The following is a 15,800-nucleotide window of genomic DNA, read 5'->3' on the forward strand; positions in this document are numbered from 1 at the left end:
CTTTAAATTGTGGACTGAAACCATGTATCCCCTAGTGAAATACAGTTCCAGCTCAGAGAGGCTTCATCACAGAACTGACATGAAAAGACAAACAGAAATCTGACTTGCCGTGTTATCCATCCCATAAAAAAACCACCCAAGGGTAGAGGAATAGATATTCATCACTTCCCAGCAACTCAGCCAAGCCTGTGAGTTTAAGTGCAATATTTCTAGGTGGATTTAGAAAACCCTTTCCCTGGCAAAGCAAAGAGTTCTCCTGATAGCTCATTTTACCAGTGGGCCAGCCTGTCTGGGTTAGAACAAAGGGAATTCTGCCCGTCTGATTTGGGCCAGATAGCAGTTTTCTGTTTCCCCAGTGATTTGTGTACTATTGTGGAAGTTTGAATACTTTTCCATAAGTGAAGCAGAACTTCCTCTTCGAGTTGCCTGGCTCTGCCTTTATCTGTAGTCAGCTTGGTCTGCCGAGGTGGCCTCTGCCCTGGTTTAGCATGAGCAGAATAATAGCACTGGCTTGAAAAGAGATTCAAGAGATGATTACAGGATTATTCAGTAGGCTTGTCACCAGAGAATTTATCTGTTACAAAGAACATGTAGGGGTTTTTTTTATTATGGAATTTCTACTGTGCCTGTGTGTGTATTCTAGCAGCTACAATAGCTACACTTGGAGAGCCCTTTTGTTAGAATATCTTGCTTCTTCCCAGTATCTCATTTTTTCCAGAATGTTCTTTTGGTTAATGAAAGATCTCTGAAAGGAGTAGAGGTGGGAGCCTTAGGTGCAATGTGAACTTAAAAGGAATATTTCAAGAAAAGTGTGGTTTGATTTGAATTTCCATAGGTAAGGAAGATCTACTACTTAACATATATATCCTCTGAATTTGGAAATTTCAGCCTTCCCTTCCTGAGAAGCACAAGTTTTTATTTTTCTTATTGAAATAGTGGGAGTGGCCAGGGTGCTGTGGCTTACACCTGTAATCCCAGCACTTTGGGAGGCCGAGGCGGGCGGATCACTTGAGGTCAGGAGTTCGAGACCAGCCTGGCCAACATGGTGAAACTCGGTCTCTACTAAAAAAATAGAAAAAAAATTAGCAGGGTGTGGTGGCACGCGCCTATAGTCCCAGCTACTCGGGAGGCTGAGGCAGAAGAATCGCCTGAACCCAGGAGGCAGAGGTTGCAGTGAGCCAAGATCGCGCTACTGCACTCCAGCCTGAGAGACAGAGTGAGACTCCAACTCAAAAAAATAAATTAAAAAAAAAAGAAATAGTGGGGGTGGACTTAGCTAAATGTCTTGATTCTGCCAAAACTATCTGAGCTGGCAGCGAGCTGTAGTACAGGACGTGGTAAGTGCATTAGGGCTGGTCATATGCATAATTGTGGATGTTGCGGTATTTAGAGGTGAACATAGTATGATAAGAATGAGTGTTCATGTGTGATTTCCAACACACATACATGCTGATGGGGGATACCAGTTCCATCTGCTGATATTAGGTTGGTGCAAAAATAATTGCGGTTCTTGCCATTGAAAGGAATGGCGAAACCGCAATTACTTTTGCACCAACCTACTACTGAGCAGTTGCCATGGTCCAGCGTGGCTTAGCTGTAGCCATAGCGTGAACAAGGAGAGCCCAGCCCTGATTCATGGGCTGACAGTCCAGAGGAGAAGAAACGGTACAGTCTTGATGAAAGAAATCTTCAGCTGATCGTTTTCCCAGAACACAGTGAGAGGCAGGGTCTGTTTTACGTGGCTCAAGTCAGAAGGCTCGGAGGCTGCTGCCCCTCTACCTGCTGTTAAGTGGCCTAAGTGGGTCACATGTGCCCATGTTCTCCCTCATTTTGAAAACATTTCAGAACCATCCCTGTCTACTTTTGTCATTATGTGAGGTTCCATACAGTTATGATCCACTTTTGATTTTTCAGAGATAGAATATTCTGTTTGTTCTTTCTTGATTTGCTTTGTTTTTTTACCCTCTTTTCTAGCACTAGGACTTTAGCAGAGGACAGGCCTGGAAAGAGAAAGGGGTGTTAAACTCAGGCCAGACATTTTAGGCCCAGTGTACAACTCAGGGCTGGAGGTTGTAGGTTGCACATGGCAGACACGGAGAAAGCAAGTGAGTTTTGGGGTTGTGGAATTTCACCATCCTCTGGTCTGCAAAATCAGGGCTCTCTAAAATGTGTTTATTCTTTTGAGAAAATGCTATGTAAATGCACAGTGACAGTAGTAGAATAGTTTTCATTAGCTAAAAGTGATCAGAATTTTCTGGTAACATCTCAGGGTTTAGCAAAGAAAAAGTGGCTGTCTCGGAGGAGGTAAAGGGTGACAGTTTCAGATTTGCCTTCAGAATGCTGATCTTTCATTTTTGGGGAGGCTTTATATAATTTTTTTTTTTTTTTTAACAGAATGAAGTCGGCCTACTGGAGTTCTTCCAAAATGTGATGAAAGAAACTAGGGCAGAGCCAAAAAAGGTGACGAGTTGGGTCCTCAACATTTTTCTGGGCTATTTAAAGCAAGAGAACCTTGCTGTCAGTGAGAGGTGAGTGAGGTCTAGGATTAATTTCTTCCTTTGTGATGAGGTCTGTCCAGAAGCGCTGGAAATAGGACAGGTCCAGTTTTTGGTCCTCCCTGTTCTTCCTCAGGATATCCTGACATGACACAAACATCCCCTGTGGATTCCACATTCTAAATATGTTCTCTAGCCTGTGTAAAAATGTATTTATTTCTTCAAATCTATGGCTGTGCACTATGTTTTTTGCACTGTGTCAGAGGCTGGGGGCACAAAGATGAATGAGACAGACATTCACAAACTGTGGAGGGCGTGGATCTTTAAGGAAACAGCCACCTCAGGGTGATCCTGTTGTGCCAGAGGCATGCACAGGGTACTGGGAATGCACAAAAAGGGGAGCTGAATGGACGCTGGGGAGCCAACCAGGGCTCCCCTCCGGAGGGGATGCTTGAGCCACGCCCTGAAGCTCTAGGGAGAGTCACTGTCCCTGTGAGAGGGATGGGCTGCACAGACAAAGTGGAGCAGTGCCAAGCTCAGAAACCAGCAGGCAGGGCAACCTCAGGAAAGCCAGAAGCTGCAGGAGTCTGAAGCAGGCAGGCAGGAATGGTGGGGACAGAGCTGCAGAGATGACCAAGGGCCACCTGGAGGACTGTGTCTGCCTTTATCACCAGCTCTTAAAAAGCTGTGGACTGCAAGTTCATGCCAGTTTCACACTGAGGAAATGGAGTGTGTCTCAGTCAGCTCAGGCCACTGTAACAAAATTCCAGACTGGGTGGCTTAAGCAGTATGTCTTTCCCATGGTTCTGGAGGTGGGGAAGATCCACGATCCAGGCGCCAGCCAATTCAGTCCTGGGTGAAGCCCTCTGCCTGGCCCACAGATGTCCTCACGTGGCATGCAGGAGTTGAGGGGTGAAACAGGAAGGAAGGAGGGAGAGAAGGCCCTCCGGTCTCTTCTTACAGGAGCAGCTTTCCCACCACAGGGACCCTCATGACCTCTTCTAGACCTCTTTACTCCTTGAGGGCCCCATCCCCTAAAACCATTGCAGTTCAGTATAGGAATTTGGGGTGGGACACAAATATTCAGTGTCAGAGAGCAGACTAGAAGCAGGAATTCCATTTGGGAACCTCTTACAGGAATGCAGATGAGAAATGCCCCAGGCCTGAGCCAAGGTGGCAGTGGCTAGACTGAAGTGAGGAGGCCAAGTTGAGAGCAGTTATCTCAATTGGCACAACTTCCAGATTTCTTGTTTGGGTAGAGGTGAAACAGAGGGTAGACTTTTTGATGTAGGAGAAGCTAAAGGAAGAGGAAGAAACTTAACAGGCCAGGGGTGAGGGAAGATGCCGTAATCCATTTCAGACGTGCTGACTTTGAGCTGCTTGCAGGACAGATGTCCCGTCATGGGGCTAACCAGTAGGCAAGATCTATGGGTCTGCAGCTGATGAGATCTTGGGGAGGTTTGCAGTTGAGAGTTCTTGTTGGTTCATTATTCAGCTCCTGTTCACTTAGCCTCTGCTGTGTGCTAAACTCTGTGCCCAGCATGAGAAGCACAGTCCCTGGGACAGACACTGGCCCTGAATCAAAGGACAGGCAGCCTTGAAGCTGGTGGCTACAGTGCAGTGACGGGGGGTGCTTTGGAGGGAAAGAAGGTGGCAGCTAAGCTAAGACCTGAGGAAACGACGAGCAGGCACAGGCCAAGGCTGACAGGGAAAAGTGTTCCAGGTGTGGAGAACAGCACGTGGAAAAATCTTAGGTGAGTCTGGGCCTGAGAGTTTGGGGAATGCAGGGACATGGCACAGCGTAAGTGAAACTTGGACTTAGCAGCGTCTGTCTTTGAAGCCATTGGACAGATGTGAACTTTCAGGGAGTGCATCATGCTAGCGTGGCTGGGGAAGGAACCTGAGGCTCTCTAGCCTTTAACTGGGAAGCATGGGCAGAGAAGAAGGAAACGGAGGCGGGACAGCACAGATGTAGAAGGAAAACAAGGAAACCAGGGTGGGTACTGGTGACACAAACCAAGGGAAAGGCAGGTTTGAAGAAGGAAAGAATGGGCAGCAGGTTTCACTGTGGGGCATCAGGAAGAGAGTTCCCTGGAGGCACATAGGCAGAGATAGGTGGCAAGGCCTGGCAAGGTCCCAGGAGCAGGGAGACCCAGGCCAGGTGGGTATGTCATTGTCTCAGCAGCATCCTGGGGAATGAAGACAGACAGATATTGACAAATAACAACTCCCAACAGTTGTTTGCTCAAAGAAGTTAACTCTAGATCGTGTCAACCCCATGTTCAGCCCCTGGCTGTTAATGCACACATCCATGTGTTAGTGTGGCCAGGGCGTTAGTTCCCTTCCTGAATCGGCTGCTCACCCCAGAAGTGACCTTGAATGAGATCCCCCCCCCCGACTGTCAGTTTCCTCACAGCAAAGTGAAAATGGCAGGACCTGCCTCAGAGAGCTTTTGAGGGGAAAATTCACAGTGCCTCGCACGTCGTGGGCCTCAGTATTAGCTACCTTCTTTTTTCCAGGGTGGTGTGCTAAATACCAAAGCACCTGCCACCCTCATCTCATCTGCTGAACTCTGTGGCTACCTCTTGGTCTTTTTTTTTTTTTGAGACAGAATTTCACTCTGTCACCCAGGCTAGAGTACAGTGGTGCCATCTCTGCTCACTGCAATCACCTCCCAGGTTCAAGCAATTCTCAAGTCTCAGCTTCCTGAGTAGCTGGGATTATAGACACTGGCCACCATGCCTGGCTAGTAGAGACAGGGTTTCACCATGTTGGCCAGGCTGGTCTCAAACTCCTGACCTCAAGTGATTCACCCTCCTCAGACTCCCAAAGTGCTGGAATTACAGGCCTGAGTCACTGCACCCAGCCTGCCTCTTGGGCTTGGCCTCTACATTCAGAAATTCTGCTGTTTATGCTGAAAACTCTATGATCCCAGCACTTTGGGAGGCCGAGGCGGGCAGATCACTTGAGGTCAGGAGTTCAAGACCAGCCTGGGTGACATGGCATCTGTTCTGTGGAGGCAGGAGCTGTGTGGAAGACTTTATGGATGGGATACAGCTCTACCAGAGCCTTCAAGGTTGGATAGGATTTCACAAGGGAGAGGGCAGTGCTTACCCAGAGCCCAGATGCAGGAATGGCAAAGAACTGGCATGATTGGTGTAGCTGGCAGGAGCAGAGGGTGGAAAGTGGCCAAGAGGTATGGCTGTGGGCAGAGCTGGAGCTGAGCCAGAATAGGGAGCCTCTGGAATGTTACTGGGATTCAGCCCTGAACCCAGCAGGTCCAGAGCCCCACTCTGTGGTGTGTGGGGGATGCACAGGACCTGGTCCTGACTCTATAAGTGCTGTCATCTCCTGGGGAGGACTAGAACTTGTGCATCAGAATTTTAATTCGAGGCAGAATGGGATGCTTCTAGTGTTGGAACTAGACACAGTGCAGTGGGAACAGAGAGGAGGGAGATTCACATTAGCCAGAAGATTCCAAGAAAGCTCCAAGAAGATGAGGTGTTTGTGCTTCTGGAGGAAATAGAGATGTTTTCGCTTTAAACTTACCATTTTTCTATGTTGTTGGTTAAAATTTATGGAATTGCTGAGCTTTAGTCTTGGAAGAGACCTTAGAGATCTTCAGCTCTTTCATTTAGCAGACGAGGAAATGGAGGCCCTAGGAGATAAGGTGACTTGCCTCAGATGGCACAGCGCCAAAGACTGGAAGCCAAGTCCCCGGACTTGTGATTGACTTCTTTATATGTTGCTCTGTGAAGCTAGGGATTTAACAGCCATTTTGCTGGCCTCTAAAGGAGCTGAGGGATAAATTAGCCTGTTGAGTGGACCCGGAGCCCCTGGTATTTACCCAAGCAGTTCATAATCACTAGAGTTTTCTTTTCTTTTTGAGAAGGAGCCTGTCACCACCAAGCTGGAGTGCAATGGCACAATCTCAGCTCACTGCAACCTCTGCCTTCTGGGTTCAAGTGATCCTCCTGCCTCAGCCTCCTGAGAGCTGGAACTACCAGCATGCATCACCACATCCAGCTAATTTTTGTATTTTTAATAGAGACAGGGTTTTACCATGTTGGCCAGGATGGTCTCGATCTGTTGACCTCGTGATCCGCCTGCCTCGGCCTCCCAAAGTCCTGGGATCACAGGCATGAACCACCACACCTGGCCAGCACTAGAGTTTTAAGAACCTGAAGGTACCCAATTCGAAATAAAAGTAGGCTTAGTTGTTCCAAAATCAAGTAAAGAGGAAGCAGGCAACAGTTCTCTTTTATAGTTTAAATGGAGCAAGGACTGAGAAGCCAAAACCAAACCATAGCAGCTCTTTTCCTACTCAGTTCAAAGAACGTTTAGCTGCACTGATATACCAGCCTACCCTTAGAGCAAACATTAATTACTGAACAGGCTCAGCTGCTAGGGCTAATGTTTCCAAAGCTTAGAAGGGCAGTAGCTGCAAAACTAGGTGGTCTCTTAGTGACACCTGGGCAAGGAACATTCTAGAGATCAAACTAGTAGAGAATGATTTTGTGAATTAGCACTCATTTTTAAATACCTCTCAGAAGACTGATATTTGAAGGGTCCAGCCTCTTGTTGAACTTGGCTTTTTAATCGAGTATATTGCTTTGAAAGGTTGGTTTATTTGGTTAACAACTTCTGAATTATGAGTAACAGGTTTGGTTCAGTTAAAAAAGTGGACATTGTAGATTTCCTGACCAAGTATGTCATGGTAAAATTAGGCAGGTGCAGCTATCCAGTTGTCCAAGCCACTTGACTGCCCCAGTGTTTCTGGTGAGCAAGCAGTAGTCCCTAAGCACTGAAGCAAGGGAAGGCTTTTAAACCAAGAAGGGACTGGCGGCGAGAGGAAGATATGTCCCACAGCATACAATGTAGGGTAGCATCCAAGGATGGGCTGCAGGCATTGAAACCTGTGGGAGCTCACCATGGCCAGAGCCACAGCAAGTCAGAAGTGGTGGTGTCAGGAATGCAGAGGGAAGGACGGCTGTAATTCATGTTTGGAAGGATCACTGGGATCTGGTAAGAAGGTACTAGATTTTTCAGGGAGTAGGTGATGAATAAAGTGAAGACAGCGTGGTAATCTGCACCCTGGTAACTACAACATGGGCCTGTCATCAGTCGAGACAGAAGATGGGTGGGAAACAGCAGAGGAGCTGGTCTGTGAGGAAGACAAGTTTGGCTTAGGATAAGGATTGGGAAACTATATTATAGTTCTGTATAGCCTGCGACTATAGTTCTATATAGCCTGTAACTAAGAATTGCTTTCACCTTTGTTAAAACAAAGAAGCATATGTGACAGAGAGCACTCACCAAGCCTCAAATGTGCACCCTCCAGCTCCTCCCAGAAGTTTGCGGTCCTGGTTTAGAGCACATCGTCTGGCTGTGAACGGGGCCTCTCAGGAGGTGGTTGAAGTCAGCAGGGGAGGGAAATGGGGTCTGAGGCAGCAGTGCAGCCCTGGGCTGTGTGCGCGTCCTCCTCTCAGCTGGGGTCAAATCAGAGGACCCAGGAAGAGGGCACCAGACTCACCTGGCATGAAAAGGCAAGGAGGAGCAGAAGGACAGGCGAGGAAGAGGGAGATTCCAGAGACCCACAAAGGGGGTTTCACAAGGAGCTTTTGGTGCAGCCCCAGGAGTCAGGGCATAGTGGGCTGGGAAGAAGCTGAATATTTGGTCACAAGCGAGGGGGTGATTTTTAAGAGAAGAGCTTCTGTAGAGGGCTAGGCACAGAATCCAGATGGCATGTGCTTACACAGGGCGGGCAGTAGCCACTGGTATTAGATCATAATTTTTGTGACTGCAAGGTCAGCCCAAGGCATTTTCAAGATAGGGAGATTGGAGCATTTGTGAAGCCGTGAGATTTAAGCCACAGAACACAGGAAATTAGCATATTTGGTTCGGAGGAGCGGACAGTGGGTGGTGGGGTTCTGAGCAGGGGTGGAAGGGTTGTTAGATGGAAGAGGAGGAGGAGAATGCCCTGGAAGATTCTCTACCATGGCTCAGCTGATGTCCTTGTGAAATGGGAGGCGAGGGCATGTGCAGAGGAGGGAAGTGGGAAGGGGGCAGCCTGGAACAGCCACTTGGCGGGGCACCACTAGGTGTGCAGTGAAATCCATGAGATGAACACAGAATTCTCGTGCGCAGCAAGTGCCCGCTGGAGGCCCAGGTCCCAGTGTCTTCCTTCTTCTTGCATCCGTTTTAACAGAGGTGGAGAAGGTGCACTTTGGGCCTGAGATAAGCTCGGGGATTGAGACAGGCAGCATAGGGGTAGGGGTGGTTGTAGAAGCAACAGGGTGTCTGCTCTCCTCATCCAAGCTGGAGATGGAGCTGTGATCCTGAATGAGCTCGACAAATTTTGGAGCTTCGAAAGAGCCCCTTTCCCCTCCTCCGTCAATCCGTTGGCCTCAGAATGGGAGAGAAGAGAGCAGCACACAGAGCTGAAGGTCGAAGAGTCAGTTTCTTCTTTAGCGGAGACGCATTCACTGTCCGGAAACCAATATTATCTGACAGCAGCAAATTAGTAGCCTGTGCTGCTGCTGCCATTGTGTGTCAAGTCTGAGGTTTATTTATTGAACTGATGAGTGGGGTCTTTCAGGGTCTGTGTGACAGTACCGATTTTTGTCATTGTCTGACTCAAATTTAACCCTGGCATATATGGAATTACCATGTGCAGCCTGCCAGACATCCCTGTGGGTGTGAGGAAGCCTGTGACACAAATATGATGACCTACGGTGTGACAGGCATTGTGGGGACATAAAGGTGATGGAGAAATCCCAAGTGTGATTATGTCAGTGGAGAGATTTTATAGTCTAAATTTATTACCCAACTGATAAATTGAGGTCCTTACATGAATTTCTCAAAGACAACGTATTTTTAGTTGTTTTGTGTTCCTTAAAGTTCTGTCCCTCTCCACCCCATCTTTTATATCATTGTTGCAGTCTGAATGTTTGGATCCTCCCTCAAATTCCTGTGTTGAAATCCTGACCCCTAAGGTGATGGTGTGAGGAAATGGAACCTTTGGTGGGTGATTAGGTCATCAGGGAGGGGCCTTCAGGAATGGAATTAGCTCCCTTATCAAAGAAACTTCTAAGCGCTTCCACCACATGGGGACGCAGCTAGAAGTTGCCACCAGTGAAAAAGTAGACCCTCACTAGACATGGAATCTGCTGGCACCTTCATCTTGAACTTCCCAGCCTCCAGAGCAGAAATAAGGTTTCTATGGTTTATAAACCACGTCTCCTTTGGTACTAACCTGTTAGAGCAGCCCAGACAGATGAAGATAATCGTCGACTCATGTGAGGCTGAGGACCTTATCTTTCACACACTCAAGAAATCCAGTTCCACCTCAGTGCTTATTGTGGGTTCTACGCAGAGTCTACATTCTAAGATAATTGGCCATTGTATTTTCTAGGATTGGACAACATCAAGCAAACCACACTTTTAGAAAAACCCTCCTTCCTTTTACTTGTCAGTAAAGGTAGGAGGTTGAAAAGGGATATTAGTGTGTTTAGCAGCCCTCTGCTCCTCTTCCTTTTGAGGTTTAATCAGGGTGGTTCACAGATGTTCTGAATACCAATTTAGCAACACCAGATAATCTACAAACCTAATTTTCACTTGGAATTGCCTTTTAGCCATACTTTGGGATAAACAGACACTTAAAGGATAAGCTGCCTCCGTACATCAGCTGTTTTAAGTGGACAGCCCTAATAGGGTTTCACTGGACTTGAATGAGAGTACAGTAAGTCATACCTGGTTAACGTGCACTCCATTGATTTGGAGTCCTGGAAATCAGCACAGGGATTAATAAGCTGTAGTTTCCATTTTATATTCTAAGCACACCCAAATAAATTAATTGTGAATGATGGGAACCAAAACTTAAAGCCTGATTTCCAGTGGCAGGAAGCATTTCAGAAGCCTTCTTTACACAGGCACACTAATGTGCTATTTATTCATTCTGATCTTTTTAAAACCAGTCCCCAAATGACCTCAGATGTACAGCATTTCATTAGCCTAGTTGCTGTATATATAGGTTGAGTATCCCTAACATGGAAATCCAAAATGCTTCAAAACCTAAAACTTTTTGAGCATTGACGATGATGAGCAAAGGAAATGCTCATTGGAGCATTTCAGATTTTAGACTTTCGGATTAGGGATGCTAAACTGGTAAGTATAATGCAAATATTCCAAAATTCAAAAATATCCAAAATTGGAAACACTTCTGGTCCCAAGTATTTTAGATAAGGTATACTCATCCTGTATTTAGAAGTCACAAAACCTTACTTTTTAAAAGAAATAGTTTGTAATTCACTCTTGTCTTTTCCATAATTTAGGCACTCACCCCTACTACTAATTTACCTTAAAGTGAGTTAATGACACTTTACTGTTCCACAGTGTATGGTTGCCCCTGACCTTTTATCTCATGTAATATTGGCAAATAAGTCACATCCTAGAAATACAGGTATGGTGGATTCTAGGCCCTTCTGTGTCCTTTCGTGAGCCTGCAGAAGAGAAGAGAGTATGTATTATGTATCAGGTTCCCGAGGATGGATGAAGACGAGGCTGTTAGTCATTGTGTTTCCTTGCAGAAAACTGCTTACAATTAAAAGGAATTTATATTTGCACAGAAACACTCAGAAAAGTGACTTTGTTAGCTGTTTTTTTTTTTTAGGCTGATCTTTTAGTTGAAAATATTTAATTACTAGAGTTTATTTTCCCTTTCCTGTTGTGGTTCATGAATTTTGCAGCCACCTTTTTTTCTTGACTAATTACACTGAGCAGTTGTCTGTTGCTACAACTTCTGCCAAACAGCTGTTATTGTTGAGTGGTAAAAGAACACTAGTCACAAAAATTGGTTATATCCTAAAATATAAAATAAATGAAATGAAAGAGAGCCCAGTTGGCCTGCTGTTATCATCCCTGGCCGTGGGTCTGATTGTTTACACCCATGAAATCGAGTGTTCTGATTCTGAACAGCCATTCATGGATGCCCTGACAGTATGCAGTGTAAATGTGTTTTCTCTTTTGGGGGCCACCAGTCCTGTCACACCCTCTGCGCTTGCTGAGCTTCTTGACCTGTTGGACAGCAGAACGATTTCTTCATCAGCAGCTAAACAGGTATGTCCATACTCTCTACAGCTTCTGACTGTACCACTGTCCTGAGAAATGTCTTCTGTGACACCCCAATGCTATCGTTGAGTGATTTTCATCATGAAAGTAGTAAATGCTTTGAGTGATTTTTTTTTTCGCTCTGTTGCCAGGCTGGAGTGCAGTGGTGTGATCTCAGCTCACTGCAACCTCCACCTCCCGGGTTCAAGCAATCAGCCTCTCGAGTAGCTCAGACTACAGGCATGCACTACCATGCCTGGCTAATTTTTGTATTTTTAGTAGAGATGGGGTTTCACCATGTTGGTTAGGATGGTCTCAACCTCCTGATCTTGTAATGCTTGGCCTCCCAAAGTTCTGGGATTACAGGCATGAGCTACCTTGCCCAGCCATAGTGATGTTTTTAATGCTGAAAGGTAGAAACATTTAGCAAGGATATGAAGCTAATATGTGCAATGCAGCCAGTTTGGTTCTCATTATCATTGCTAACCTGAGGGAATAGTTATTGTCTGGTCCTGCCCTGAACTTCTCCCCTTAACATGTCTTCCCTGGGCCTTTTACAACTGAGCACTTTGCCTCATGCCTAAGGCAGCCTCAGCTCAACTCTCAGCCTACCTGGGGCTCTTGCCCTGCCCTCCACAGCCTCCCAGCCAGTCCCAGGGCCTCCCTTGTCCCTGCCGCACAGTTGCTCTTGGAGAATCTGTCCTCAGCATGGAGGGTGAAGTCAGACATGCCCAGTGTGTGAAAACTCAGAAAAATAGCATCATCCTAAGCAGCTTTTGTCTGTCTGTACCTTGACCTAACAGTGCTGGGTGGGTGAAAGACTCCTGGAATTCAGAAAATTCTTAAAAATGCATACTCAGAAAGATGAGGAACACCAAGGCAGCTGCCTCCTCCCAGCTTCAGAGATCGCAGCTGTCAGTGCTTCAGCCAGGAGTTTAATGTTATTTTAATGGTGTCTTTTGCATGTAACGTTTATCTGCACCGACAGTAGTGGCAGGTTACAAAGGGAGGCTGGGGGAAAGTGGCTGCTTTTGGCTGATGATGAGGCACCATGGCGCACACTGGCTGTGGAACCGGAGACAGGACTAATAAAGTCTCTGTTTACCCACCTCTAGTGAGGCTGTCAACTACAGGGACCTCACCGAGTTTAGGAAAGGCTCTCGCTTGTCTGGATGTCAGGGGAATACAAATGTTTATTATAATGCTCAGCAGTTGCAGGAAGATTAGATGGCCTGAGGGCGGAAAAAAACACTATACATATATACAGAAGAGCACATGAATTATAGCATGTGAAATGAAAGAAGGAAAAAACCTTCCCCTTCCTCCTACCCATCCTGCCCCACAACAAAACAAAACAAAAAACCTAGTGCGGTGAATAAGATAGTTCCAGTAGGAGGAAATGGAAAATGTTGGAAGATGCTGACAGCTGGGTTCAGATGTAGAGACGCTTTCAGATTTTATCAACTTCCAACATGTTGAAAGGAGGTGGCTTCTGTGAGGCAGTCAGACGAAAATACAAGCCTGGCTAGAAGGGCGTCTAGTGTGTGCTGCATAAGGGGATCCCCCTTATGTGTCAGTGCCTTGGGGTTTTTTGTTTTTCTACCTTTTGTTTTCTGTTTTTTAGGAAATTACTGATTTTCTAGGGGAAAGTAATATATATTGATTATAAAAAATATAAGTAGTACAGAAAAAGATTCTCAGATTCTACCACGTTGAGATAGTTACCTTTAATATTAGATCAGCATAAGGAAGGAACTAGGGGGAGGAGTGAGGAAGAAAGGATAGCAACAAAGACTTTCAAAAACTGAAGTTATAGGGTACTTTTAAAAGTTCATTTCTTATTTTAATTATATAGTGTCCTGAACATTTTATCTGGCTATTTTATGTATTTATTCACTTTGTATTATTTATTTTCAGTTTATCTGGACAGTTTATGAAAAGTTATCTGTGTTGCGTCATGCATCCGTCCTTCACTCCTTTTTAGGGATAAATGGGGCTGCTCGTCTGCCAAGCCCCTCTACCATTGTATGGACACACCCCATTTTGTCTGTCCATTTGTCAATTGATGGATATTCGAGTTGTTTCCACATTTTGGCTATTAGGAATAATGCGGCCTTGAACAGTCACGTACAAGTGTTTGAGCATAGGTTGGGTGTATACCTACAGGAATTGAATTTCTGGGTCATAAGGTAATGCTGTGTTTAACATTATGAGGAAGTGCCAGACTATATTCTAAAATGGCTGCACCTTCTTACAGTCTTATCTGCAGTGTGTGAGGGTTCCAGATTCTCCATGTCCTCACCAGCACTTGTTATGGTTCATCTTTTTGATTCTACAGCCTTCCTTGTGGATGTGAAGTTGTATCTCACTGTGGATTTGATTTGCATTTCCATAATCTGTTGAGAATATTTTTGTATCTTATTTTTATAGTATACTTTTTTTAAAAAGAAAAAATGTGTTGCAGTTATTTTTTTTTTTTCCCTAATTTAACAGAAGAGTCCAAGCATGGCATGGGTTTTAGAAAGTAGTGAGCCAGAACAAAAAGACTCTCTGATCCTACTGGTTATTGGTATTGCCTCTGGCAGAACTGGAAGAGGCTCCATTAAGTGATTAGATGACCAGGGGATAAGGAAAAAAGGCGACTCAGTGACTAACTCCTAGGGTTGACAGACACACAGAAAGAAGAACCCTGTTCTAACAGCAGAATGTGCTCTGATCAATTATTAACCTGTCTTCCTCTGCCTGTCTCTCATCAACTTCTTTGTGCATTATTTTCATTCCTTCTGCATTTCAGTGCACCCTCCTCCCAGGTGTCCTGCCAGTGTTTCCAAGATTTACAAATCTCTTCCCTTCAGCACCCCAGGGCCAGGGGAGTTAAGAGGTTGCTGCCATGAAGCAGCCCTGTTCTTCAGAATCAGAAATAGAAGCTGGGAAATCATAGATCATTATAAGCAGTTACCTCCTGATAACTGTAGACAAAAGTATCCCATGTGCCCCTCACAAGACCCAGGCTGTGTACTGAAGTGGTAGGTGGCACCCCATCTCCTCCCCTCACTAAAGACAGGGTCAGCTTGGACACCTCAGACTCATAAACTGTCAGAATCATAGCTAACCTGAGAACAGCCTCCCAGGATTCCCAAGCCTCCTGTGACTCAGAAGCTCTGGATGTTGTCCAGACACTGGTCAGTCATGGTTCAAGGGAAATTGTATGGGGTGTAGGTGCATCTCCTTCATGCATGTCTGGAAATAGATGCGGATGATCCACCATCCCCTGAATCGTCCAGTGTATGTTTCTGGCAGGACCCAGCTAGATTGGGTGCCATAGAGATAGAAATCGCATTTAACACACAAGCGTGCCATAGTAACACAAGTGTGCCATAATAAGCGTGCCATCTCTTGTCTACTTGGGAATCTGCTTTAAAGAGAAATCACCAAAAACCTTTTAATGAACAAAATGTTACCTGTCATGCACTAAAGCTGTATTACAAATGCCTTTTTCTGTCTCTTAGTGCTTCAGTTATCTGCAGTTTACTGGCCCCCACTTTCTTGGGGGCTTGGGTTGATGTTTATGCCTTTCTAGAAAATTAACCTTTCACAATACTTGCCTTTGACCAAAAAGGGGACTCCCTTCTCTGTAACTGTCACAGCTCCCTCCCTGCCATGTCCCTTGAACAGGTCTTTCCCCCATATCCTGACCTTGGAAACCCAGGACAGGCAGGGAGATGCTGGGGGCCTGTGTGCTGCCCTTCAGGATACTTCAAAAATAGCTTTAGCTGGAGAAACAGTTGAGAGGTGGCAGTTAAGAGGGTGTGTAAATTCAGTCCTCAGGGAACCAAAGGCCAAGTCTCTGCCCCATGCATCAGAGCTGGCTCCAGTGTTTGTGTGTGATGGGGGTTCCCAGCTTGCATTACCCAGTACTTCTGGTAGGCCATTTATTAACACAGAGGACCAGCACTATGCTAGAAATTCCTCATTCCATCTGTTTGTCTTGGGTCGGCAGCAGCAGGGCCTGGGAGCTGCACTCCTGGCTGGAAACAGTTGCACTTGGATATCACTTCCCAGGGTGTGATTAAACACAGACAAAAGCTGAGGATTTATGCTGCAGCACAGGGCTCGGCAGCCACAGAGGCCACTCTGTGAGCATCAAAAGGGCCAGGAGTAGGAGAGTCTGGCCCGGAGACAGAGCCTGCCACCACT

General features: G+C 46.0%; 1 protein-coding gene across 7 annotated transcripts in view; it reads left to right on the top strand.

The window, feature by feature from the left end:
• The window catches only part of GATB (glutamyl-tRNA amidotransferase subunit B), a 97,786-nt gene that overhangs the window by 74,802 nt on the left and 7,184 nt on the right, over positions 1 to 15,800 (top strand). For all 7 annotated transcript variants that reach the window (XM_035294449.3, XM_078366398.1, XM_078366399.1 and 4 more), the window contains 2 exons: positions 2,395 to 2,528; positions 11,534 to 11,612. In XM_035294449.3, coding sequence (XP_035150340.2) covers positions 2,395 to 2,528; positions 11,534 to 11,612 — 213 coding nt within the window. The remainder of the gene's footprint in view (positions 1 to 2,394; positions 2,529 to 11,533; positions 11,613 to 15,800) is intronic.

The sequence above is a fragment of the Callithrix jacchus genome, chromosome 3 (genome assembly GCF_049354715.1).
Source record: "Callithrix jacchus isolate 240 chromosome 3, calJac240_pri, whole genome shotgun sequence".
In the NCBI taxonomy this organism is placed as follows: Eukaryota; Metazoa; Chordata; class Mammalia; order Primates; family Cebidae; genus Callithrix; species Callithrix jacchus.